Source organism: Dipodomys merriami, unplaced genomic scaffold, assembly GCF_024711535.1.
Source record: "Dipodomys merriami isolate MVZ:Mamm:240054 unplaced genomic scaffold, mDipMer1.0.p SCAF_342, whole genome shotgun sequence".
Classification (NCBI taxonomy): Eukaryota; Metazoa; Chordata; class Mammalia; order Rodentia; family Heteromyidae; genus Dipodomys; species Dipodomys merriami.
Window position 1 is genome coordinate 704,221 of NW_027204960.1, and position 27,798 is coordinate 732,018.

A 27,798-nucleotide genomic window follows, 5' to 3' on the forward strand; every position below is an offset into this window, starting at 1 on the left:
CCATCTCCATGTTGTACAAGTTGCCTCACAATTAGAAAAGGTAGGAGCAAGAAGAAAGCCCTTGTGTTCTCCAATCCATAGATCTTTGTCCATACCATTTGACTTTATCACTTTGATCTTAGTCTTTTCGTGTGACGACTCTTTCCTTTTCCTCCTACAGCGAGGCCTGGGAATAATTCCGGCATAGGAGAGACCTTTAAAGTAATGGAGCTGTGCAGCTGAGTAGACTAGTTACAGCCAACAGGCCTGACCTAGTCCAGTGGAGCCCCCGTGTCCCTGTAAAGAGCTGGTGACTTTGCTTCCCTGTGCCTTCAGCAGGGCCCAGGGGAGGGCTGAGTGCCTGGAAGTGTGTGCTTAGCTTACTGGCGAGGAGGGATGAAGCAGGCGCTGGTACGTCCTTGGTCTTCCTTTGCTTCTTGAATTTTCCACCGTCTTGCTATCACGGCCTTCCTCTAAGCTTGCAGGAGAACCCAATGTAGCTGAGCGATTGGGTCGTGGAAATCTGCTAAGGCGTTTTACATTGCTGAGGAGTAAAACCCCACTGGATTCTTTCCTTCGTGTTCATCAGTTATCGAACAGGAAGGGGACTTGGAAGATTTAGCAAAGAATGACTACTTGTGGTCATATCGGGTCTGTAAAAATGCGTTTGGTAAACATCAAAGCAAAAGCAGGTTCTTGGTTTGGTCCACCTTGCGTTATTTCTGTTATGCTGGTTGTTGCTAGTCAGTGAAAAATGCTCCTGCTTTATTGGCGCAGAGCTTTTGGGCAGATTTGATTTATTATTTGACGTATTTAGAGTCATAGAATTTTAAGACTGGAAAGAACTTGCATTGTATTTCCCCAAATAATAGATGGGAAGAAAATATAAAAATAAAAAGTATTGCAATGGTTTCTGCCATCTGAGTACATATGTTCTCACTGAAGCGTATTTTTGTTACTGTATAAATGATGTCACCTGATCATTTCACCGTGGAGGATTTTGACTTCAAAAGTGGGGACCAGAGATCTTGGCTGTTCATCTCTCTGTACCTCTGTCTCCTATGTTGAAACTGGAGGCTTTTCAAAGGCTCAGGGAGAACAATGGGGCAGTAATTGCTGAATCAATGTCTGAAGCTCAGGGAGAGGGACCCCCATCCTGGCTTCCGTGGCGTGGCCCCAATTCTCAGGGAGCTCAACTTCAGAGAAGAGGTTTAATTATTGAATACAGGAAGGCGTAGTGGGATCAAACTGTGTCTCTGCAGGAGGAGGGGCAGCGGCAGCCAGCGCGTCACTTCCAATTGTGTTTCAGAATGACACGCAGGTGTGGACAGGCAGCCCAGGGACACGTTCTGGGAGGAGAAGGATTCAATGCGCAGTGCCCACGTGGGGTGTCCATGGAGAGGACCTGAGGGCGGAGCTGCCCAGCCCGGCCTGGGGACTGGCCGTGGGGGCCTTCCCCTGCCATTGTGTGCGTCCTGTGCGTCGGGAGAATGCAGATCACAGTCCCATGCAGAGCGGGTGGGGACAGCGAAGGCATCCCACAGGAAGTTGAGTGTGAGCTGGGGTCTGCTAGTGTGTGTGTGTGTGTGTGTGTGTGTGTGTGTGTGTGTGTGTGTGTGTGTGTGTGTGTGTGTGTGTGTGTGTGTGTGTGTGTGTGTGTGTGTGTGTGTGTGTGTGTGTGTGTGTGTTTGTGAGAGCAGAGCCAGGCGGTGTGTGTCTGGCAGAGAAGGGGCATCACAGGCAGGGCTTTGGCGGCTGGGCTGTGGTGGGAAGTACACACACACCGGCCGGAGGCCACGGGCTAGACTGCAGTCACAGGGTGGCTGAGGGTCCCCGGGCCTTGGGCTGGGCTGTGCAGGGGGCGAGTGGGCTGGGCCCGCGCCTAAAAGCCACTTTGGGATTTGGGGAGGGGAGTCACGTGACCAGAGTGTCCTTGAGGAGGTCACTGTCAGCACCTGCGGAGAGGAAGCTGGGGGGACCATGGGAGCCGTGGAGGGTGGAGGCCGGAGGGGTGGATGGCCCTGAGGCCGGAGACCTGGGCTGGGTAGGAGTGGAGTGTGCAGACAGCGCCGAGGAGCTCGGAGGAGGGCTGACTCCACGGGTGGGGGTGGAGGAAGGAAGGGAGACAGAAGAGTCCAGCTCGCAGCCCGGGACCTTGCCGGCAGCTGGGCCAACAGAGGCCCGGGCTACCAAGGTGGGAATCTCAACGGCCAGACGCTTAAGTGTGGAAGGTACAGGAGGTTATAGAAAGTCCCAGAAACCAGGAGTTGTGTCCCTGGTGGGCGATCCACGGCGGGCCTGGCTTTCCCTTGGTTCCCTCAGTCCCTGCGATTGGCTGCGCCTGGCTTCACTCGGCCCACCAAGGGCTGCGTGTTTACAATCGCTTGGAAGGCCCGACAGACCATCCAAGATGGAGTCCACAGTCCAGGCCTGCTTGTCCTCACCTCCCGAGTGGGGCTGGGCCTCCGAGATGGGAAGCCCACCTCTGCCGCCCACTACCTGCCTCAGTGGCCAGCCGGCGGGGGGGGGGGGGGGGTGGGGAGGGCTGGCGTTCATTCTCTGAAAGGTAGCATCTGCGTACGCGTGGATGCCTGCCGTGTGGGAAGGGGCGTGCTTCGACGTGGGTGGGACCTCATTAATTTGGAACTCATAATGGTCGGACAAGGCTGGGCCTCAGGCCAGTGTAATTTGTACTTTGTGGGACATAAAGATTTCCATGTGAAAAGGTGGCAAGGGCCTGGTTTGGTGTGCCAATGGGCCAGACACTTAAAGGGCTCTTCCATCTGCTGTGTTCAGAGAAGTCGGTGATTACACAGAAGCTTTGTCAGGTGCTGGTGGCTCACGCCTGTGATCCCAGCGACTCAGGAGGCTGAGGTCTGAGGAACTTTTTGGTCAGCCTGGGCAGAAAAGTCTGTGATTCTCTTATCTCCATTTAACCAGCGAAAAGCCAGAAGTAGAGATGCGGCGCAAATAGTAGAGCTCCAGCCTTTAGTGGAAAAGACAAGAGTGTGCGACCTTGAATTCAAGCTCCAGTATTGATGGGTGTGTGTGGGTGTGGGTGTGGGTGTGGGTGTGTGCACATGCACGTGCACTCACCCACCCACACCCACACAGTGCCAGTTTGGGCTCATTTCCCTTAGGAGGATCTAGTTCATCGTAATTGGAATATTAATTCATTTATGTTTATACGGTGAGTAAATCTTTGCCTTACTTCGAGGCACAAAACTGTTAAATGGCACAGATGTTGTGTTATCTTTTTGTGCTAGGTGGGTTGTATTTATTAGATGAGTATGGTCAGACCTTTGACAGAGTCAGACTTGAAATACCAATATGCTTGTAACTTAGGTTTTCAAATTTTATTGAGTTTTTTCCCCTAAGGGACTCTTCATTCATGAGACTAATAAAATTACATGCACGTAAAGTATTTAATAAGTATCATGCACTGGTGGCTCATGCCTGTCATCCTAGCCACTCAGGAGGCTGAGATCTGAGGATCAGGGTTCAAAGCCAGTCTGGGCAGGAAAATCTGTGACACTCTTATCTCCAACTAACCACTAGAAATCCAGAAGTGGTGCTGTGGCTCAAGTGGTAAAGCGCTAGCCTTAGGCACAAAGAGGCTCAGGGACAGGGCCCAGGCCTAGAGCTCAAGCCCCAGTATTTCTCTCAGTTGCAATTGGTCTTCTCTTACTTGGGCTTCATTGGTAAACTTCAAATGAAGAAGTCACATTATCGAACTTTTATTTAGCATTATTTCTGCAGAGCCTGACGTTTGCCTCTGTTTCGGGTACATCTACAGCCACAGAGCTCTGGACATGCAGGCTCTGTGGCTCTGTTATTTATTCTGTGCTGGGTAATGAGCCAGGCCCTCTGCATCACTGTCAGGAATCTGAGATCATGCTCCGAGGTAGGTGCATGTGGTCTTAGGATCAGAAGCTTTGACAAGAGCCACTTCTGTGTCCAAGCCCGCCCTGCCCGTAGCAGCCTCCCTTCCTTCCACGCATTGTCTTTCCTCGAGATGAAGCAGGTCTCAACAATTTGAGGATGTGGGTGATGTCTCCAAGGACATGGATGAATCTGACCCGGGACAACGCTCCCAACTTGGTACGGGACACTGGAGAGCCGCCTCTTACAGTTGCTGTCTCTGGAGGTGAAACCCAGACGCACAGCAGCATTGCCGGAAGGAACCTCGGACAGACTTGTTCAGCGTGGGGAAAGACCAAGTTCATGGTTGCTTGCTTTCCACTGCGGTGGGGCCGACTGACACAGGGGTCAGCGCTTTCCTCATGAAGGGGCCCTGCTCAGCCTGCCCCCATTACCTGGTTCTAAGAAAAACACAAATCCATGGCCCTGGGGTGGGGAGCCCTACTGAGTACTTTGGAGCTGCGAGGCAACATAATCTTTTCTTTTTCAGAAGGCGGAGGTCTGCCACGCCTTGGTCTTTATTGATGTCTGGGGGTCCTTACTGATTATCGCCCCTATACCGAAGGTCTCGGGCAATCACCCACTTGAGATGCTCCCGGAGAGCCATGGGGTGGAGAGTGTGGATCCCCATGGGACTGTGCCCCCGCCCCTCAGTAGGGGACGTGTCCCTGTAACCACATCTTCCTGCCTGAGAGATGGGCGTTTTCCTGGTGGGTGACTCATGAGAGGGTGGCGGGCTAGCTAATGAGAGAACTTGCCATTGTGTGTGATTGTCAAAACGTACACGGTCCAGCCTGCTGTCTGATGTGACTCTTTCTTTCTTTTTTTTCCCATTTATAATGCTTGCGTACTCAGGAGGTTGAGGTAGGTTTTTGACTTTTCCACTCCATGTAGACATAGTATCAAAGTAGTTACCACATAAAATGTAAATGGCACCCTACGTCTCAAATCTCAGCGATAAATATTTGTTTTCCTTCGGTGAACCAGTACCTCATACATTTGTTTTTCATTGGTGTATCCAGGGGATACAATTTATCAAGTGTATATCAACAGTCCATTTACCCGCTTTATCTTTTCTCATTAGTTACAGTACAAGTATGATTGTCAGTTATTATCTCTGCTTTACTGGTGGGTTATTTATTGAAAGAGCAGAGCAACTGACATTGTTATTTTCTAAATCACTTTGTCTAGGGCCTGCAGGACTTTCCACTAAATGTCAGACCAATTTATCAAAGAATCGCTCTCCTCTGCATGAAAGTGATTTCCAGCGTGTATACAAACACACGCCCACCTGTACTTAATGCACACCAGTGGCGGGTGGTTAGGGGAATTTCACAGGGATGCTCATAAAACTCGGAAGCAGCTTCCTTGGATTTGAAGCGATACAGAGAGGATTGCTCACACCTTAGAGAATACACCGGTGAGCGTGGCTTCTCCCTGCTCTGCAGTAGCTGTGGCTCACACTCATCGTGGAGTGTTTCTGCACACAGTGCTCCTCCCTGGTGGACAGGCCTCTGCTGAGTGGGGCCTGGGAGGCCCCATCTCTGCCCATGCGGGGCCAGGCGGTTAGGTCATTCTATTCAGAATGATTCTCCACCGGAACTCTTCCAGGGATGGACACAGACAGCCCTTCCCCTGGCCAAGAGGTGGGTGGACACAGGTCAGCGCCGAGGGGCTGTGTGGGACGCTAGCCCTCTCCACCCTTGTAAGTAGCCCGATGAGCAGGCAAGTCCATTTTTCCTAAGTTCAAATGACCAGAAAAAATGGCACATTAGATGGCAGATGCTCTTATATGTAGCCTTGTCTGGAGCACTCACGGTGCTAGGGGTTCAGTTACGATTCTGGGGAGCCTCCTCTTACCCAGTCACCAAACAGCCCTTCCCTCTGACCTCCACAGTCACGTAGCAGGACAAAGAAATGGAGTGGCTTCTACAGAATCCCCCGGAAAGCAGTTTGGTTTTGAGGGTGTCTCCGCTGGGGTCTGTCACCCGGCAGGGGCAGGCTTCCCCGGTGGCACTGAGTGGCCGTGGGCCCACGCGAGTCCCCGCAGTGAGGGCCCGGCCTGGCCCCGGCCACCCTTGGCCTCCTCTCAGACATGGCTCTCTTACACATCCCCGGTCAGGGGAACGAGGCTCCTCCTCCCCCACCGTTTTCTTTTCTTTTTTTTTTTTTCTCAGGTTGGTCATTTGTATTATCTCAGGTGATCCTCACCTGGCACGGCAGGGTTCAGACAGTTTAGCTAAAATATGTATGAAGGAGAAACGATCTGTTTCGCGTGAGCTAAGTGCCTTTGAGCTGTGGCCTCCGAGGCTGTGGGGAGTGATCAGTCACCCCAGCCTCCCCCACTCTGCTTGGCTTAACGTTCTTCGGAGCTTAACTAGGAATCTCCTAAAAGGCAGATCCTTGGGTGAGAAAGAATAGAACCGGCACCAGTGGCTCCTGCTGGTAAGCTTAGCTCCTCAAGAGGCCGAGATCTGCCGGGCGCCGGTGGCTCACGCCTGTCATCCGAGCTACTCAGGAGGTTGAGATCTGAGGATCGGGGTTCAAAGCCAGCCTGGTCAGGAAAGTCCGTGAGACTCTGATCTCCAATCAGCCAGCAGAAAACTGGACATGGCGCTGTGGCTCAAGCAGTAGAGCGCTCGCCTTGAGCTGAAGAGTGCAGGGACAGCGCCCAGGCCCAGAGTTCAAGCCCCACGACTGACCCAAAAAAACAAAACAAACAGAAAAAAAAGAGGCTGAGATCTGAGGATCACAGCTGGAAGCCACTCCTGGAGAGGAAAGTTTATGGGACTCTTATCTGCAATTAACTAGCAAAGAGCCTGAAGTAGAGGTATGGCTCAAGTGGTAGAGCACCAGCTTTGATGGAGAAAGCCAAGTGAAAACACGAGGCCTCTAAGTTCAAGTTCCAGCACTGGCACCAAAAAAAAAAAAAAAAAAAAAAAAAAGAAGAAGGAGGAGGGGGAGGAGGAAGAAGAGGAGGAGGAGGAGGAAGGGTAATAGGTTGAAGATGATTAAAGTATTTTATATAAGTTTGTGGGAATACCATGATGAAACCCCTTTGATACATGCTAGCAAATGAAAATAAATAACATGAAAGGCGAAGCCCTGGGCAGTATGTAAGCTGAAGCCATGAAGCCCATCATTCAAGATGGGCGGGGACCCTAGATTGGTCTGTTGATCAGGTCCACCCACTCACAGTGAGGCAGGGATGCTTTGCCCTCATTCCATGTTAGGAACACTCATGGCGGTGGAAGGCCCTGGACATATCCAGGCATCCCTTCACAGCGGTGGACCCCCAGACCCCTTCCACAAGATGGCATAGTACTTACGTGCTCCCACACAGTCTGAACCACCCGTCCATTACGCACAGTGCCCCCGACAGTGCAAGTGCTGGGTAGATAATTACTGTGTTGTGTTGGGAATCATTGCAAGATAAAGAAGCTGCCATGTTCAGTACAGAGATAATTTATTTGAGTGTTTCTGATGTTTAGTTTGATCTTTGGTGAAATAGAACCCGTGAGAGAGAGCAGACCGTGGGTGTGTGTGTGTGTGTGTGTGTGTGTGTGTGTGTGTGTGTGTGTGTGTATCATATATGTTAGTAATATGTACAATGATATATATGTATATGTATCTATATACATATATACGGTAGGTACATCTTTCCCATAAACACTCATAGGGACAAAATTCTTTTCATGTTACAGAAAACCTTTGTACCAGCTATTGGGAGACAATAATTTTATGCCATCTAGTACTTTGTTACTGGGATATTTTAATCAGTAAGGTAAATGGAAAAAGATAATTTTGTTTATGTTGATCAGTCATGGAATTTATTTATTTCGTTGTGGGGCTTGGACTCAGGGCCCAGGTACTATCTTTGAGCTCTTTTACTCAAGGCTAGAGCTCTACCACTTTGAGCCACAGAGCCACTTCCTGTTTTCTGGTGGTTAATTGGAGTTAAGAGTCTCATAAGACTTTCCTGTCCAAGCTGGATTTGAACCACAGTCTTCAGATTTCAGTATCCTGAGTAGCTAGGATTGTAGGCGTGAGCCAGAGTTTCTATTTATTTTAATGTATTCATGGTCCTACCAGTCTCTAGTCTTTTTAAAACTAAAAACTTAAAAAATAACTTAAAAAACTTAAAAAATAAGTTTTTTATTGTGAAAATACTGTACAGAGGGGTTACAGTTATATGAGCAAGGTAATGAGTGCATTTCTTAGCATTTTTTTGTTTTGTTTTGTTTTGTTTTGTTTTGTTTTTTGCCAGTCCTGGCTCTTGAATTCAGGGCCTGGGCACTGTCTCTAAGTTTCTTTCCTTTTTTTTTTTTTTTTTTTTTTGTTGGTTCCGGTCAGGGGGCCTGGGCGCTGTCCCTCAGCTCTTTAGCTCAAGGCAAGCGCTCTACCACTTGAGCCACAGCGCCACTTCCGGCTTTTTTCTTTTTGCTTATGTGGTGCTGAGGAATCGAACCCAGGGCCTCAGGCATGCAAGGCAAGCGCTCTACCACTGAGCCACCTTCCCAGCCCCTCCCCCCACCTTTTTTTTTTTTTTTTAATTTGATGTCTACTTTTTTTCCAAGGCAGAGTAAAAGTCCTCAGAAACGGAAGAATTTTCTTTCTCTGCTTGGTCTTGTAGGGCAAGGGGCTGTTTAAAGCCTTATTTTGCATAATGAGTTTCCCTTTCAAGATGTACTTTTACATTTTGTAGTAATTAGGCAGCATTATTCTACTTGCTGGGAGTTTTAACTATTCTAATGCAGATATCTGCATTTAGAGGTTTCCTCTAAATGGTAATCTCCTCCCCACACTTGAGGTGACTGTGGAGTTGATGGTGAACCAGTGAAAGTTGGGAGGCCCAGAAGAAGGCTTTGCATTCAATCTGGGTGTGGGTTGAAGTCTTTAGGGAATATGCCATTCTCCAGATTTGCTCCAGCCTTTTCCTTGACTTCAAAGAGAATGTGATGCGGGAAATTAAAGAGACTGGTCTTTGGCTCCAGCCTTTCCCGGTCAGACGCACCGCGGGAGCTCCCAAGGACTTCCATGGTTCTGAACAGCACACTCAAGTAGAAAACAGCCCCCAGGGTTTTCCCCCTGACCCTGGTGCCGCAGAACACAGTGGGAAGCGTGTGCTTATTCTTAACCTTTGTGAAGAGCAGAATCTGTGGATAATTCAGTAGAGTAGTCTAAGGTAGCCGTAACACTGAGAAATCTGGTGCTAAATTTCCTCCCTTCCACCCAGCGCTTAGGTTACAATGAGTATTTTTAAAACAAGTGTTAACTTACCTTTCAATGTTTTAAAATGATCTTTAAGTAGTTGTACCAAGGGCTTCATTCAACAGGCCGGTTGATGAGTGCAGTGGGTTTTGATCAGTATCACCACTTCCCTCATTCCCAACCCCGCCACCCAGGCCCTCAGTTACCTGGTTCCTTTTCCACAGGTGCAGCTTGACTTTTATGGTGGTGTTCTTTCTCCATTCATATTTCCCCTCTCCCCTTGACCTCCCTCCTCACCGCCCATGCTCCGGCTCCCTGGAATTCATTTTGCTTAGCTCTAAGTCAGTTGTTCAAAGGAGTCATACGGTGGCAGTCCTCCCCTGCGAATACCACACTTTAGACCATATGTTTGTGCATCTACGCAGATGACCCCGTGTGGGTTTTCACATATGCTTGTGATTTAGATCTAACTTCCACATTCTGACAAGTTTTAGACAGCACACTTTTGAAAGATTCAGCTTGCATTCAAGTAAAAAAATGGAGGATCTTTTTTTTTTTTTTTTTTTTGTGGTTGTTTGGACTTGGAGTCAGTACCTTGTGCTCTTGCTTGGCTTTCTTGCTCCTAGCTGGTGCTCTACCACTTGAGCCATGCCCACAGCCCTGCCTTTTGCAGGGCTGGAGATAAGAATCTCACAAGCTTTTCCATAGACTGGCTTTGAGTTGTGATCCTCTGATTCTCACCCTCAAGAGTAGCTAGGATTATAGGTTCGAGCCTTCAGCACCCAGCTGGGAGAGTGATTTTCATGGTGTCGATCTCCAGGCTAAGTGAGCTAGGAAGACGACCAGTTGGACCATACAATTGAAGCCAGGGAAAAGCGGGCCAATTCCTCAGAGTTAAAAATAGTTTAATGCAGAATCTCCAGGATCCAGAGAAACCTGTTCATGTTTATTCATGCTCTGGAAAACGGCATCACTGGCCAAGAAGCAATATGTTCTGATTTTCCTCTAAACCTAGTTTCCTCAAATCTATTTAAGGGCTTAGGTGAACTCAACAAGGATCTAATAAAGCCAGGTAATTGAGGGACGTGGAGCCAATAGGATTCACGGGAGATGGTGTGGGAGATAAGCTGCAGCAGGAGACGGCATGGACAATATTTTAAACTAATTGTGTACTTTGATGTAAATTAACTTTGCCGGAAGAGAAATGGACAGCTTTTTTGAGAGTGTGATAAGCATGCCAAGTGCCCCCAGCAAAGAAACCAGATAATAATTGAGAGGAGGGAAATGCCAGCCGACGGCGTGGGTCTGCGTGCGGGACTGGCAGCCGTCCAGTGGTACAGACAGTGGCCGTCTGGGCGGTGGTGGGGGCTGGGGGAGGGCAGAGGGGGCAGGAAGCTCAGCACACAGCGGCTATTTGCAGCAAAAGGGTTGCCTGGAAGTGGAGGAAGCCCGGTACCTGCGGCTTAGGCCTGTCATCCCAGCTACTCAGGAGACCAAGATCTCAGGGCCATGGTTCATAGCCAGCCTGGACAGGAAAGACTGTAAGACTCTTATCAACAGTTACCCATCGAAAAGCCAGAGGTAGAGTTGGGGCTCAAGGAGTAAAAAGAGAATGAGGTCTTGAGTTCAAACCCCAGTACCAATACACACACACACACACACACACACACACACACACACACACACACACACACACACACACACACACACACACACACACACACACACACACACACACACACACACACACACACACACACACACACACACACACACACACACACACACACACACACACACACACACCCCACCCCCCCAAGAGGGGAGGCAATTAGAACTATGAAGTGAGTGGTTTAGACTCTTGCCATTTCAAAGCCACAAAAGACCTCCCTCACGGAAGCAAAAGTTGCTGCCAACTGCATGCAAGAGAGACACGGTTACACATGGCCCAGATTGGCCAGCGTTTGCTTTTCCATTCTTCCACGACTGGAAGAGATGGCGTTCAGCTACATACTCATCTACGGATGATTCCAACATTTGAATGGTCCTCCGTGTTCAGGTTTTGTGTGAGTGCCAGAAAACTGAAACTGTGCCTGGGGAGATATGAGAAAGGTTGACAGCTGGATTATCAGTGTTACAGACACAGAGGCTTCATCTTAAACCAGAGTGGCCAGGTACCACCGGAGGTCTAATTGATAGTAATTCCACTTGCACTGTAGAAGGTGTCTGGGCATCTATGTCAAACCGTGATGAGCAATGCTACTTCCGTGTAGAGGTGAAATGGTTACTCTCCTCAGTGTTTAATTCATACAGCTTGAAAGAGAGGAATGTGACAAATACCTCCATCTTTTGGATTGCATGCTTATGCCTGCTTGGGGAAAGAATTCTAAGTGTTTGCTTCTGTGTCTTTGGGGCGTGGCGGGAAAGGCAAGCGTGTGGGCAGCTCTCTGAGAAGCCTTGTGAAACCTGACTTGTGTTTTCTATTTTTGCTTTCGCAGGATGATTATTTCAGGAACTGGAATCCCAACAAGCCCTTTGACCAAGGTAACGGATGCCACCTTTCTTGCTGTCTGGTCTGTGGGAAATGCGGTCTTGCTTTTCTTTCCTTCGCTCACGAAGGCCAGCTAGCTCTCTTATTTGCTTGACTGTGGGGACTCAATTGATTGGGATGGTAGAAATTATTTTCTCAAGTTGGTTTATTTGTCTAGGACAGATTTAAGCCATTTTTCTTTAAAAATTGAATTGACTGATAAGATTACTGATTGCCTTATTTTTTTTTTGGTTTTGATAGCGAAATGGTTATCAGACTTACCTAAAGAATCGTGGGCTGTATCCACTGCTTTTATTCCTGAAATCTACTGTGCCTAGAGTTACCATAAAAATGAAGCTTCCTTTGTTTAAAAAAAAAGGCTAATCCTGGGAGATGTTTTTCAAGGTCACTGAGATTTCATGTGTTAAATGACTTATTCATGGTTTCTGAAGCTTGCTTGCAGGTTGGCTTGTGGATGGTGTGGGTCTCAGTCTGGTCCTGTGAGGGCTCTGTCCATCCACATCAGCAAGCAGAGGATCAGATTCATGAGACAGGTCACTCACCGTGTGACAAGTCTCACACCATGTGTGTGAGAGATTTAAGACTCAGGAAGAACCACAGTGAACCAGGCTCTCTTCTCATTGTTCCCTGTGGAGCCATCTTAGCCCGGCTCCACGTGTACCTGGGACCCCAGTATGTACCAAAGCTCCTTCTTAAAACCCAGAGGAAGACTATTACACAGTTTGTCTAGGAGGGTTTATGCTTCTGAGAATGCGTGCAGCTTGTGGCTATGGTGATCGACTTGAAAGGAGGCACTGGAAATGGGGGAAGGCGCCCTTTCTAGGTGCCCCTTCTTTTGCCAGCTGTCCTTATCTTGAGGTTTGTCTCAGAGACCTGTGCCTGGATTCACAAACACTCCTCCTATCCACTATCTGTAACCCACGGGGCCAGAGCGGGTCTTGCAGCCACTTTGAAGAGACCCACCTGCCAGGCTGATAGTGAAATTTTTACCTCCGAGCTTATCATTTGCCTGGAAGTTGTGTCATGCTTTACTTATTCATGCCTGCCTGCCTGCTCCTATCTGTTCATTCATGGATATTCATTGAGCTCTCACTGTTTGCTCAGCCCAAGCCAGCTACTGGAAGAGTGCAGAATTGTTGGCATGCCTGCCTTAGAGCGGGTCAGGGTGAGGAGCAGGAGCAGGGAGAGAAACTGGTCTACAGGATAGGCTAATCAATCTGATGTAGAGCTGTGCAGAGAATTGTGATTGGATAGGTGGGGTCACTGTGGGGGGTTTGTGCGTGTGTGTGTGTGTGCGCGCACGCGCGTGTGTGCGTGTGTGTGTGCGCGCACGCGCGTGTGTGCGTGTGTGTGTGTGTGTGTATGAGAGAGAGACAGAGACGTAGACAGAGACAGAGAAGGGAGGAATATACAGCTTTCCTCTGTCTGGGCTGTAGATGTCTCAGTCCCTCAGGGTTTGACTCCTTTAAAACTCTGAAGCATTGTAGTAACTCAACACAAAACCATAATTTAGGAATTTTCCGTGAAACATGGCCCCTTCCTTCCTTCCTTCCTTCCTTCCTTCCTTCCTTCCTTCCTTCCTTCCTTCCTTCCTTCCTTCCTTCCTTCCTTCCTTCCTTCCTTCCTTCCTTCCTTCCTTCCTTCCTTCCTTCCTTCCTTCCTTCCTTCCTTCGCAGTAGGACAATTTGAACTCCGAGACGTGTGCTTGCTAGGCAGATGTCCTAGCTCTCGAGCCACGCTCAGACCCCTTTCTGCTTCCTCTTCTCCACGCCCCAGTGCGGTCTGGCTTTTTGCCCAGGTCAGCCTGGGCTGGGACCTCCTATGAATACATTATGCATAATAGCAGAGTTAACAGGCACACGCTGTTGTGCCCAGCTTTTTGTTGCTTGAATGGGGGGGGGGTCTCACAAACTTTTTACCCAGGGTGTCCCTGAACCATGACCCTCCCAAACTCTCTATGCTGAGTAGGTAGAAATACGGCACAAGCTCCTGTACTTGGCTTAACCGAATGTTTTTGAGAGATAAACCTTCATTTATGAAGAGTACTCATCCATGCAGAACAGCAAATTCCCTGTCTAGACCTGCTGAATGAGCCCCTCTGCGCACCTCTCCCGAGCAGGCCCTTACTTGGGAAAGCAACTTGACTAAGAATTACCCAGAACTGATGAGTTTTGTTTTCTTAGGTAAGAGCCGGAAATGGGGTCAAGTCAGTAATAGGCTCACAGTTACTCTTTTTTAAGACTTTCAAACAGCTACGAAAACTTTTCTTTACTTGTGCTAATAACGTACTTTGGAGATGACAGGCACGCACTGGCTGTCCATTCCTGATTGGAGTGTAGCAGATTGCTCCCCTTGGTTTGGTTAGACAGAAACGGAGTGTCGAAAAGCGCCTGTGATTTAGTTCAGGTAGGGGTTTTCTCTCTGGAGAGTGGCAGCTGGCATATGAGGAGGCCTTGCCTTTGCAAAGCACATCGTAAGAAATGATGGAGCCGGGCACCAGGGGCTCACGCCCGTCATCCTGGCTACTCCGGAGGCTGAGATCTGAGGACCACGGTTCAAAGCCAGCCCGGGCAGGAAAGTCCATAAGAAACTTATCTCCAATAAACCACCAGAAAACCAGAAGTGGCGCTGTGGCTCAAGCAGTAGGGCGCTCGCCTTGAGCTGAAGAGCTGAAGGAGGGCGCCCAGGCCCAGAGTTCAAGCCCCGCGACCCACAAAAACAAAAACAAAAGAAATGATGGGGTACAATCAGCAGCCTCAACTGAAAAGCATATTAAGAGTTTCAGTGAGGCATCTGGGCTTGTTTCGGGGGGTGGGGGCTTCCAGATGACTGCGGGCTTGAGCAGCAGGGCAGAAGAGGGGAAGGAAGGGCCCGCCTGGGCACTCCGGCTTAGCGCTGTCACAAAGGCGATCTGGGGCGCACGGAGGGGTGTTCCACACCTGCCGCAGGCTTGCACTGGGGAGCCATGCGAGGTTTCTGAGCAGGCGAGTGACATGAAAATGGTGTTTACTTTTAGACGATCTGGTTGGATAACTCAATAGGCATGACCAGGGATGTCAGACACAGTCCTGTAGGATGCTGGGGTCACTTCCGCATCCCATCATCCACCACGTTGGAGTCCCGGGCTGTGGCGGTAACGGGTGGCCAGGGGCGTGGCGCGGGCGCTGATCAACCTAACTCTTCCCTGGAGCAGCCTCAGGCCCCGCGAACGCTTCTTCTCAAGGAGAGCTCTGGTCCTGCACACATTGTGAGACACGGCAGGTCCTCCGGCCATCTGGAGACTCATAATGCTCATTAAAGCTCCGGGACACGTTTAACTGGGAAAGCACTTTCAACCTGTCCATTTCTAGCTTCACCTTTGAGCGCCTGTTGTTTCTGTTTCTGGTAGTGCTAGGGTTTGAACTCAGTGCCTCACACGTGCTAGGCAGGAGCTCGGTCCTCGACCCACATCTTAGCTTTTTGTTTTGAACTGTTCTGTTGAGAGAGGGTCTTGTTGTTTTTTTCCCCTGGCCAGTCTCAAGTGTGATCTTCCCTACGTTTCCCACCATAGCTAGGGGGCAGACCTGTTATTACCATACCTGTTTTTCAGTGTTGAGATGAGGTCTCTTGAGCTTTCCTCCTGGGGCTGGCCTGGAACCGTGATCCTCTTCCCTCTCCCAGATTCACACACAGCTGGGATGGCAAGCATGAGCAACGGCGCTCAGCTGCTGACTGAGATGGGGCCTCCCACATGCTTCGCCTGGGCTGGTTGTGAATAGTTCTCCTCCCAGGCTCTTCCTCCTGAGAAGCTAGGACGATTAGCATGAGCCACCAGTGCCTAGCTGGGACATGGGTGCTGATTTCGCACCTTAATCTGGGCACCCAGAAGAAGTAGTGTAGTACGTGACAGGTGTAGCCTTGGGCTCTGGAGTGTGATTCCCAGGCTTTAGAGCTTGATTATCAGTCACCGTGTGGCTTTGGACAGTCATCTCAACTTCTCTGATCCCAAGCGTTCCCACGGGGAAACTCAGTGCTGATCGTACTTTGAACACAAAGCACTGAGGAGATGCGACGGATTCCTACTAGTAGCCCCTGTCTTCCATGCCTTCTCTGCCTCTCACTTTTAGCTGCCTCTCTCCCTGGCTTCCCTCCCTCCCTCCCCACTCAGGTGTTCTTTCTCCTCCTTTCCCGTGTGTGGACCCCCCAGAGCTGAGGCACGCTCCCCCTGGTAGTTGATGGGAAGGACTGCGTCCCAGCTCCCTTCAGCTAGAGCCGAAGAGGTCCAGGTCCTTAGCGTCTTCATTTATTCCTTCATTCCATGAGAAGCTCGAGGTGTGTGGTGTGGACAGTAGACCACACCAAGGAAAGCGCCTCTGTGGCGTACCCCCATTGCTAGCACCTCCACTGGTCCCCCAGGTATGGCGTGTGGGGGCCAGGCGGGTGGGGTTGAGGAGGGAGCTGGGGCCTGGGCTGGCCTGCATTTGAGCAGGTGGCTTCACTCTAGTGTAGCAGCCGGGGTGTGGTTGGGCCACGACTTGGCCTTAGACATGCTGTGCCTTTGATCTGTCCATCTGGATCCGGGGAACCTGCCTGGTGACAGTCCCCACCCCCCATGTTGACAGAGGCGTCCCATGTCCTCTCGCCCTCTGAGGGAGGTGTCTCGGTCAGGACCGTCATCCACAAAGCGCAGAGTGGGAAGGAAGGGATAATGTACTGAACCACAGTGCTGCTGTAAAAAGCTAAAGAGCTTGCTTCGGGGATTCCCAGAACGGGTACTGAACAAGCTACAAAGCTAGTTCTTTTAGGAAAAGACACCTGAAGCTTCCTCCTACCATTTCCGTTGAGGGAGCAGGCCTGTCGCTTGCTGGTGGTCATCCTGGGCGATTGGAAAAGGTAGCTGGCGTGTGCCCGTGTGCATGATGCCTACCTTACCTTCACGTGGAATCTGGATCCCATGCAGACAGCTCAGTAGCTCAGGATCTCCACTATAGCCATGCTCCACCAGGGGACCAGCTCACTCATTTCTTTGGGTACAAAGTCTTTCTTGCCGAGCCAAACCATGTTAGGGAGAAAGGGCCAGTGAGCCTTAGAATGGACGAGATTTGCAACAAAGTAAATGCACGTTGTAGACAAAATGTGTGGCACTGTCGTTAGGTTCGCCATTCCTCCTTCAAGGAGAACGCCGGTCATTCTTGTCCAGCAGCAGCTTGTGCTGGCGCTCTTCAGAGCAACATAGGAGCACCCAGGAACTGATTCCCAGAGAGAAACAAAGCCTAGAGAGTCATCCCGTGTGCTTCAATGGAAGAAGAAAACCCTTGACCTTTTTGACTCCTAATCTATTATACCAGCATTCCGGCAAGTCCCGATCCTGAGCACAGCCTTGCACTGTGTGTTCGAGACAGTTCTACAACTCAGAAGGAGAAAGTGCTTCCCCCTGGCCTGGCTGCCTCTGGACCCTGGGCTCAGAGGGTTCCTACAGCGCTGACATTTCACTGCGGTTTTAAAGGAGCATCAGGAGAAGAAATTGCTTTTTTTTTTTTTTTTTTCCAAATTATTCCTTAGGAATGATTTTCCCCCTCTAGATGAATGTGAAACGTTACAGGGTGAGTTTAATAGAAACCGCACATGTCTGTAGCCCCTTCCATCTAGAGGTGGACTTAGACCTCATCTCTCAAGGAGCCTCTGATTTGCATTCATCAGGCCTTGAACAATTTATTTCTTTGTTTCCAAAAGAGCCTTCCCCAAGCCCTGGAGCTGTTGATTTGCAGAAGCAGCTGGCCCGGTGTGTGGGAAGCATGTTGATCATCTTCTCCTGGATCCTTCACGTGGGATGGCTGGCTTGCTCTCCCCCTCTGCCTTTCCGTGTGGTTTCTGGAAGATGCTTTTTTTTTATTTTTTTAAGTCGCTGCTCTGCTAAATCACATGCACTCCGTGCTCGGTGGCCTCCGCTCCACCACCAGCGCGTATGCGTCTGGATCCCGACAAGTAGTTTCTGTTTGAAAAAGTAGGTGGAGTCTGATTTTTGGAAGTTCAAACTCAATTCTGGCAGAGAAGACAGAAGACGGAATTCAGATATGGCGGTGTCCCTGCCTAAACTCGTCTCTCTGCTTTGAAGCCAGATTGAGTTCAAAGGTTCCTCTTTGGCTAGCTTTCCCTGTTTGCTTATTCAAGAGAAATTAAGCAGTAGATGCGTCAGGGTGAAATCCCCTGGTGGTTCCTTCTTGGTCTTCTTTCTCATTTCTATAACGACTATTAATTTACTTTTGCATCCATGTCTGGAAACTGTTATATCTTGTCTGTGTGTCCACAAATTGGTGCATACATACATATGTACATACATACATATGGTTCTGGGGCTTTAACCCCGGCCTCACACCCATTCTGCCTGTTTGCTTGCTCAACTGGCAACTCTACGGCTTTGAACCTTAGCTAGGATTACATGTGTGAATACGGGTACCCAACTCTCTATAGTTTTTCGTTGTGGTGGTGGTTATTTTCGTTTCTGTGCTGGTACTGGGGCTTGAACTCAGGGCCTCCTGTTCTCAGCGTTCTGGTTCATGGCTGGTGCTCTGTCACTTGGGCCATGCCTCCGTCTAGTTTTTTGCTTGTTAGTTGGAGGTGGACTCTCACAGACTCCCCTACCTGGGCTGGTGTCTAACCGTCGTCACCCAGACTCATCCTCCTGAGTAGCTAGGATGACAGGTGCGAGTCACCAGTGGCTTTCTTGACTTGAGTGTCCCCTTGTGTGCACACAGGGCATTCCTCCGTGGCTCCTGACACGTTTGCCATCTTGTGAGTCAGGTTCAGACAGCATGGCTTTCTGTGTGATTTCTCATAAAGGAAGCCAACCTGACAAATTAGGACTCTAATGCTCTGATTGCCAAGGTTACAATTTAACCAATGAGGTCTGAGTCCAACTTCAACAAAAACCAGTGGGATTAAATGGATCTCTTCTCCATCGGGGTGGAGAGGGAGATGTAGCATAAACAGGGGAAAAAGCCAAAGGAAGCTCCTCTCACAGAGTCTCTCGGGACTCCGCAAACGTGTCCCAGGATTTGGAAGGTTCGAGCTTGGACCCCGGCGATCCCTTTCATTTGCTGAACACCTTGCCTTACACCCTCGCTTTGCCCCCTGCAGTCGGGACAGTGAGATGGGTCTCATCAGGCCTTGGTGAACCCAATCGTAATCTGGTTGGCAAAGGTACCAGATGTTGGTATGATGCATGTTCTTTTTGTTTTGTTTTGTTTCAGTCCCGTGGCTTCAAATTCAGGGTCTGGGCACCGTCCTGAGCTTCTTTTGCTCAAGACTAGTGCTCTACCATTTGAGCCACAGCACCACTTCTGGCTTCTTGGTGGTTTATTGGAGATGAGAGTCCCACGGACTTTCCTGCCCGGGCTGGCTGTGATGAACCACCATGATGCTCAGATCTCAGCCTCTCTAGCATGGATTACAGGCGTGAGCCACGGTGTCCAGCAGCGAGGCGAGTTCTCAGTCAGCCTGCATTCCTTGCAGCTCGGTCAGTTCTACCAGGTGCAGTGATGTAAGCCCTGTTTCCTCTGCGTGCAGGCGCAAGCACGTGTGCTGGCATGGTGCTGGCTTCTCAGAGGACACTGTGGCCCCTTCCCTAGAGCTCCAGAAGAGGAGCCGTTCTGGGTGGCATCTCCCCTTGGGGAGTTCTGGGGATCAGGAGAGTAGTCCAGCTCACCATGTGGTTACAGGCTTTCTGTTACTGTGTTTAGGGGGCTTTGGGGCATGATCAGTCCACCTTTATTACCATTTTCCCTACCTCATAAAATGTGGTGTTAATTTTTGTCAAAAGAAGAAAAAAAAAGTATCTGCTATTCCACTTGCTCAGAACAACAACCTTCCCTGAATGAATTATGGAATATTTGTTGAGTTTTAATGGACTAGCTTTGGTTTAGGTAAATTCTCAATAGGGGAGCATATATCAGCTGAATTTTCAAATGGATCAATATTGCAGTTTACATTTGTTTTCTTATTGGAGATTGGGGATCAGAAGGGAGAGGATGGCTTCCAGCACATTGCTGAGAAAGGAGGGCTGTGCTCAGTGGAAAGTCCTGGCTGGAAGGCGGTGTGTGTGTGTCCAGTGTCTGATGACGACGATGTGGTCTGCCAGGAGGCTGCTGAGCAGTGTCAGGATTTGAACTCCTTTCTCTCCTCACCCACTTGGTAGCTCTGTGTGCCAGGGCAGGTGCCCTACTTCCCTGAGCTTTCATTCCCTTATCTACTAGATAGAAATTCAGACATTTCCCCCCATTATCCTTTCTGGTCCCCTCTCCCCCTTCCTACTTATCACCCCGACCTTCCCAAGTAGAGCTCCTTCGTCTACTTTTACATCTGTTTTTCTTTTTAAATCTTGATTCTGTACATGCCAGAAAACATACGGTATTTCTTTCTTTGAATGTGGCTTAGTTTGGTAAGCATACATATTTTCAGTTCTGTCCATTTTCCCACCGATGACGTGATCTTGTTCCTCCCTGTGGATGAATAATATCTCATTGTGTTTATATAATAACACGCTGTCTTTATCCATCCATCTATTGATGGACACTAGGGCTAATAGCACCACACTAACCAGGGCAGCTAAAAGTGGCACACAGGAATCTCTCCTGTGGCTCCCTTAGATGTATGCCCCGGAATGATATACCAGAATCTCAGGAGAGTTATATTTTTCCTAACTTATGTGTTTATATTATCTTTGTGCGGTACAGGGGTTTGAACTCAGGGCTTCATGCTTGCCAGGCAGGCTCTCTAGCTACCATGCCATAGTTCCAGTCTTAATGTTTTTGAGGAGTCTCCATACTGATGTCCGTAGATTGTGGCACTAGTTTGCATTCCCACCAAGCGTGTATGAAGCTCCTTTTCTCCTACATTTGTTTATTTTCCTGATGATGGACATTCTGACAAATGAACCAGAATATCAGCGTAGTTTTTTGAATGTTGAACATTCCTTCACATAGTTATTGGCCCTTTGTAGTTCTTTTAATAAATGTCTCTACAATTCTTTTACCCATTGATGGATTATTTGGATTTTTAGTTACTTGTGTGTTCTAGATATTAATATCCTGCCAGATGATAGCTGGCAATTATTTTCCTCCAGTTTTTAGGCTGTTTGTTCTGGTAATTTATCCTTTGTTGTACAGAAGCTTCTTAATTTGATAGAGTCCTACCGACCGCTTCTTGCTCTCATTTCCTGAGCTACCTAAGTTGTATTCAGAAAGGCATTCCCCATACCTATATCTTCAAGAGTTTTCTGTGTTTTTATGGAGTAGTTTTAGGCTTTACATTAAGGCCTTTGATCCATTTTGAATTGATTTTTGTACAAGGTGAGACTTTGGGATCTAGTTTCATCCTCTTACACAAGGATACTCAGTAAGAATTATGAAATTTATTGCCCTCAGGTAGGGTCTGCAAACCAACCCAGACTTGCCATAAACAACATGATATGGAACCAAGCCTTGGTCAAAGATCGAACCGACTCTTCCTCATTATAAGCAACGCAATAAGGAACCAAGCTTTGGCTGAAGATGGAGGACTGAAGTTTCGTTTTGAAGTCTGAAGGATCTTAGCCCTTTTTGATGTGTTGACTTATTCCATCAGAGTATAAATTAATTGATCCATTCAAACCTGGGCCAAGTAGTTTCGGAGCATGTAGGCTGCTCTGGTTGTAGTTTACATAGCGGAGAGAGAACCACAGGAAATGAAATCAGCCAGAGGCGGTGGCCAAGACAAGGATCCAGGAGCAATCTAAGGATGGGTGGATGTTTGAAGGTGGCTGGCAGGCTCCGTGCGATAGAGGATAGTTCTCTCCAATTTTAGGGTGGCAGATGTGAGATTGGACAAGGCCTGTGTCCCTCGGGGCTCCTGTAGCAAAATGCCAGAGGCCGAGTTCTAAGTAGCAAGCATGTTCCCGCGGCACGGGAGGCCACATGTCCGTCTGAGTGCCAGCACGGCTGGCCTCGGAAAAGGGCTCTGTGCCTTCTGGGTTGTATGCAGTAGCTCTCTCCACATGTGTTCACGTGGAAGAAACAGTCAGAGAATTGTCCGGGGTCCCTTTTATAAGGTACCAGTGCCAATTGGGGGGTTCTCACACCTCTCAAAAACTACCTCCCAATACCATCACGCCGGGGCTTGGGATTTCAACATCTGCAGCTCCACTCCGCGTAGACAGGGTGCTGCTTTTAAAAGTGAGCCTGATAGACAGGAAGAAAGTGCAGTACGCTGAAACGCAGGCCGATGCGCTCCCCATCCGTGTCTGAAGAGCCCAGATGTGCCCTTTGTGGGGCAGAGGCTCAGTGCCTGGGAGACGGGGCTGAGGCAGCTGGCACTGTGCCTGTCCCTCTGGAGAGCAGACCCGGCCCGCTCCAGCCGAGTCCAGTCTTGAGGGCTGTGCTGGGCAGCATCGGGACTTCACATCGCTCAGGAGTAGCAGGAGATGAAGATGCTTTCATGTGCGTGTATAGCTGGGCCTACCGAGCGGTTCCTAACCACCAATCAGGGAAGGAGACACTCAGTTGTACCTCCCAGGGAGGTGAAGGCAGGCGGCTGATCAGGAGAAATGCAGACATTCCTGGGTCTGAGAGCAGAATGCCCTTGCTCAGGGGCCTCAGAAGAGGCTTGCCAGGGCTCCTTTGTCTGTGCCAGTATCTGACAGTGACAGAAGTCTTCCTCTACAATATCTCAGTGTATAACAGCACTGGCCGCCAAGCACAGTTCTTTCAGTTAATCCAGTAATACCAAGTACACAATCTTCGAAGGGTCTGGCCTGATACACAAGTAAAATTGACAGCCTGGAGAAGATGGTTGGCCTGTACCTCCATCAGGGAATAGTCTACATTGCTTCCAGTAACTGTTTAGCAGGCAGAACAGAGAGTTCTAGGCTTTTCCTGGCAGAGACAAGGAGTTGGGATGATCTGTGCTGCCAGCTAATAGAAGCAACTGAGTCCACTCACTTCAGCCAAGTGGCAGGAAGTGCCAGGCCCTCCATTCGCGCCCACCCCAGAGCATTCAGCCCCCACTGGTCACCTCTGTGCTCAGAGCAGGCAAGCCAGACATGAAGAATGTCTGCATTCTCCTGTAAAGACCTTAGAACCCTGGGCTGTTGCAGGGAGCTGTCCAGGGTCCTGCCGAGTCCCTTTGGGTGATACACATGCTCACACACATTCGCCCCCTTTTTTTTTTTTAAATGTGTATAGACTAAATCTGCACTTTTTATTTATTTTATTTAAAGACATTACTAAGTTTGTAGCACATAAAATATAAAAAAAGAAAATATGAAATTTATAAATTAGAAAACGTGTAAAATTCTCAGCCACCACCTGAATTGGTGGCCCTTTGCAGATGTGAAGTGGGTGTGTGCAGATCTCAGTTTCCGTCTAATAAAAAGAGATCCTCATGGCAGAAGAGCTAAACATGTTGCGAAAGTTCAGAGAAATAGGAATGTTATCTTAGAGCTTTTTTTTCCCATGGAAGTGTTATGAAATCATAAAAAAAAAACTCAGTAGACACACACTGAATACTTAATTTTAAGCCACATCTCTGATCTAGTTAAGATACATTATTTATTAAGAAAACTCTCCCCTTGGGGAAAATATAATTTTTGGATACAAGCCATATACATGTTGGCAGGCATATGCTAATATTTAAGACTTTTTCCCCCCACTCTTAGTGAGGTTGCTCCTCTGTTGTTTTTTATGTGTTTAGTCAGGAAGAGAAATTCCCGGCTTGTGATGGTAAAGTCTGGTTAGGGACGCAGGTTCGTCATTCGGCTTTCATAGCAGGGCCCAGACTTCTTCCTCCTGAACTGCCTTCCAGGGCAGGTTTTCCAGGAAGGGGTGGGAAGAATACTGAAGGGGCTGGGCAGGCACGCAGGGCATCCGGTTTCCAGCAGCTCTGCTTGGTTCTTCTTCTGATGCTTCTCAGAGTAGCTCAGAAGCCAGGGAGGCTTTGGTTCCACCCAAGTACAGCTTCTGAGCCCCAGGGCTTGAGGTAGTCTGTCCCTGAGGTGGGGGGGGGGCGACTGGGTCAGCTTTGGGGGGGCGCACAGGTCATATCGGGCGGCCCCCTAGGTGTAGTGAGCACCGTTCTGATTTGGGGTCTGTGTTGTCCTGTGAGACAGTGGGTCCAGGGACAGGTGTCGATTTACTTTACGCAGTGAGTGATTCCTCATGGAATTCCTCCAGGCAGCCCGCCCCGCCTCGCTTGCCCACCTGCAATGCATCTTTGCAAGACTAAGAAGTGAATGGGTACAGATTTACACAAAGCCGCCCAGTCCCAGCTACAGGGGGGTGGGGGGAAGGAGACCGAGGGATCTTGAGTTCAGTGTCAGCCTGGGGAAAATTAACAAGACCTTATTACTCAAGAAAAGTAAAAACAGAAGGGCTAGGGCATAGATGGAAGGCCCTGGGTTCAATCCCCAGTACTACCAAGAAATGCCCCACTCATTGCCGCCAGGAAAGAAAGGTAGCCGGATCAATATATATGCAGCGAGGAAAGGTAGCCTGTAGTCTGTTTAGAGCATCAGATTATGGGTGTGGAGCTGCCCAGTCCCTCCAAGAATGCGGGGAGTAGCCAACCCTGGCACCACCATTTATCTTGCTAGATCTGCAGGCACCAACATCATTTTCCAAATACAGTGCAATCTCTGAGGTGTTAGGTTCCTGTGGAGAGATTGGCATCTTCAATCAAGGAGACGCTTTTTTTTTTTTGCAGTATATCCCAGACTCCAGGAAATGGGGAAAGTAAGTATTGAGCAGGAAGTCAGCACCTCTACACAGCACCTGCAGCAGACCTGGAGAGAGGGCATCACCCTGGTCTGTGTCCTCCAGGAAAGCTCCGGTCCTGCCGGTCAGTGCACCCAGCCAACCGCAAAGGGTAGAGTCTCCTGGTGGAGCATATGCCGCGCCCCACAGGGCACAGCGGTGCTCTTACTCAACCATGCCATGTGGCTTCCTTCTTGGGGAAACCTAAAGTGCATGTCAGATGCAATGTGATTTATAGCTTACCATTTCAGACGCCGAAGAAAAGACCTGACAAATAAAGACCCTCTCAGATAAAGGCGGGGTACGACGCTTCGGCAAAAAGATAGAAGCAGGGGCAGGGCTCACGTGGCAGAGGATCGGCTTTGAGTGCAAAAGCTAAATGAGAGCCAGAGGTCCTAGTTCAAGCCCCGGTGCTGGCACAAAAAATACCTGCAGAATTAGGTAATCAGTGTGGGATGTGAGAGCTTTTTGTCACCTCACCTCCAGCAGCATTGATTGGAAGGTACCGGACTATTCTTTTTCTTTTGGGGGCTGGTTATGGGGCTTGAACTCAGGGCCTGGATGCTGCTGTCCCTGAGCTCTTTCACTCAGGGCTAGCACCCTATTGCTGCTAACCACAGTTCTGCTTCCCATTTTCTCATGGTTAATTGGAGAGCAGAGTCTGAGGGATTTTCCCGCCTGGGCTGGCTTTGAACTGCCATCCTCAGATCTCAGCCTTTTGAGTAACTGGGATAGGCGTGAGCCACCAGCAGCCGGCATCAGGGCTATTTTATATACCACTAAAACCCCCCAAATCTTACATTCAACCGATGGTTTAAAGAAAATAACCACCATTCTGGCTTCTGTATTAAAATACGAAAATTAATATTGCAAATATAGCAAATGTTAAGCATTGGTAAATTTGGTATTCTTGGCCTGTCTGTGGAAGGGGCTTAATACTGCACTTATTTAACAGGGTAGGAAACCTAGCCTCAAATCGGTAGTATTGGGCAGAGGTGTCTACCATTTTTCTTCTGCAAAAGGTCAAGTAGTAAATATCGTAGGCAGCTGGGCCTATGAAGCCTTTTTTGCAACAGTTGAGTTTGGACTTGGACATAGGAAACATGCAAATGAATAGAAGGTCTGGCTGGATTCCAGAGAAATTTCACTTGTGGAAAATGGAATTTGAATCTCATTTAATTTCCACAGGCTATAAAATATTGTTTTAACATTTTGAGTTATTTAAAAATGTGAAAATTGTCTCAGCTCACGAGTCACGCAATGCCACCAGCAAACCAAATTTGACCTGGCTTTGGCACTGGACTGGAGGTCGTTGAGCCTTGGATAAGAGCCATGAAGGGTCTTGGTTCAAATCCAGGCGTGTCTCCACAACCATGTTCATTCTGCACTATAGTAGGCTGGTTCGTATAAGGAGAGTTATCAGCTTGTTTATTCTAAGAAAAACAATCCACTCGAGTATGACTTGCTTTAGGTTGAGAAGTTTGTCAATGTTTTCAAAGGGGGACTCATTTTTTTCTGAAGTTGTTTCATTTTTTAGCTCAGCATTAATTATGATGTGGTGATCCATTTTGGCTCTTGAACTGACAGCTTGGAAATGTAAAGTTTTCTTTAAGTATAACAAACATGTACAAGATCTTAAAAAATTCAGGTCATTAAATGAAAAGTCAGGATTGTCACTTGCTCATTCCCTTTATTCTATAATTCATCTTCTTGAAGTAGAAGTGTGGCTCAAGCGGTAGGGTGCCTAGCCTTGATTTACAAAGCCACAGGAGCGTGTGGGGCCCTGGGTTCAAGCCTCAGTACTGATACAGAAATACCTAGCATTCATCTTCTCATCGACAACACTGTGAATAACTTCTACATCATTCTGAAAGCTTCCTGAGGGAGAGTCGTGCGTGTGGATTCATGGTGGCTTTTAACTTCGTGATGACTTTTACTTTTCATCACTGTTGTAATGTAATTTAGCTTAGAGAGCACACCATGTAAACTCACACATTAGCACATTGCGTATTCCATGTTTGGCCTGGCTGGAGTTTGCACTTAGGGCCTTACACTTTCTAACAAGTACTCTACCATTTCAACCATGCGGCAGCTCTTTTTGCTTTAGTATTCAGTCAGACTCTCATGCTTTTGTCTGGCTGGCTTTGGACTGTGATCCTCCTACTCCCTTCTCTTGATTTACAAGGATTTCAGGCATGAATCCGGTATGCACTTCTTGTTTTTCAAGGTAAGTCTCCCTAAATAGCTGAGGAATTTTTCCCAACTAGGCTACAGGCCTACAATCTCTGACTCTGAGTAGCTGGTATTACATGTGTGCACCACCTGGCAGTATATTATTTATACATACCCTGTGCGATCTACTCTTTAAGTATAGCTACTTATTTAACATTGTTTTTTTATTGCTGGATTTGAGCTGATTCTAGATTTTAGTGATTATAATGGCTTACACACTGTTGCAGTTAAATCTATCATACTTGGAGCACAATTGTGTACGGTATGTCTCTAGAAGTGAAACTATTGCATTAAAGAAACTGTACATTTTCTCTACATTAGCATATTTTCGCAGTAAATTTCAAACCAGTTATCTGCATGGTGAACAGCCTTGCCGGTGGGAAGCGAGCCCTGTTTTGTCCCTGTGATGCTTCCCAAGGCCTGCTGTACTCTGTTGGGTGGCAAAATGCATCCTCTTCCATGGTGCCGTTGGTAGAGAATTAGTGTGCAGTGGCCCTGAGGTTTGGGGTCCCAGAGCTCATCATGATCTTTGACATCTACTTAAAGAGCAGTCACTTTATGAACATAAGAAACATGTGTTCTGTGTCTCCCTGGCAGGAAGCAACATCTGTCTGTGAATGTGGTGGTTCATGTCCCTAAATGTCCAGCGAAGCCGACAGGAAGGCTGAGAGTCGCTGGCGTCCGCTCACTTCGGGGACTGTGGCACTTATGCGCTGAGCACTTTCTGTGGGTCATCTTTGAATTTTCACAATGACCTTATCAAACCTGGAACTGTCCCCCTCCTGTGTTCAGATGAGGAAACGGAGAGGGTCACCGAGCTTATAAATGTGGGTCACAGAGCAGTTCAATGGTAGAGCCAGGCTTTGAATCCAGAGAGGACTTGGAAACTTCTCTTCTTGGTCAGTTCTATCATTTTGTAAATATCCCAACATTTTAAACTATCGTCTGCTTCATGGTCCACATTACTGAGACTGGGATGCTGTTTCTACCTTGTTTCTCCAGCCTTAATACAAAGGCTTTTCTACCAGAGTATGAGTTCCAATGACAGGGTCATGAGTCACTCAGACCTAGGGCCATGGCATGTTGACTAACTTAATGAATTTGACAGATTCACATAAAAAGAATTGGAAGGTCACCAAGACT

The 27,798-nt window shown here is 48.5% G+C and overlaps 1 protein-coding gene across 1 annotated transcript in view; it reads left to right on the forward strand.

Annotated features, from left to right (window-relative positions):
• Positions 1-27,798, forward strand: part of LOC138803600 (testican-1-like) — a 348,303-nt gene that overhangs the window by 135,378 nt on the left and 185,127 nt on the right. The window contains exon 3 of the mRNA XM_069987667.1: positions 11,610-11,655. Within this exon, the coding sequence (XP_069843768.1) occupies positions 11,610-11,655 (46 nt within the window). The remainder of the gene's footprint in view (positions 1-11,609; positions 11,656-27,798) is intronic.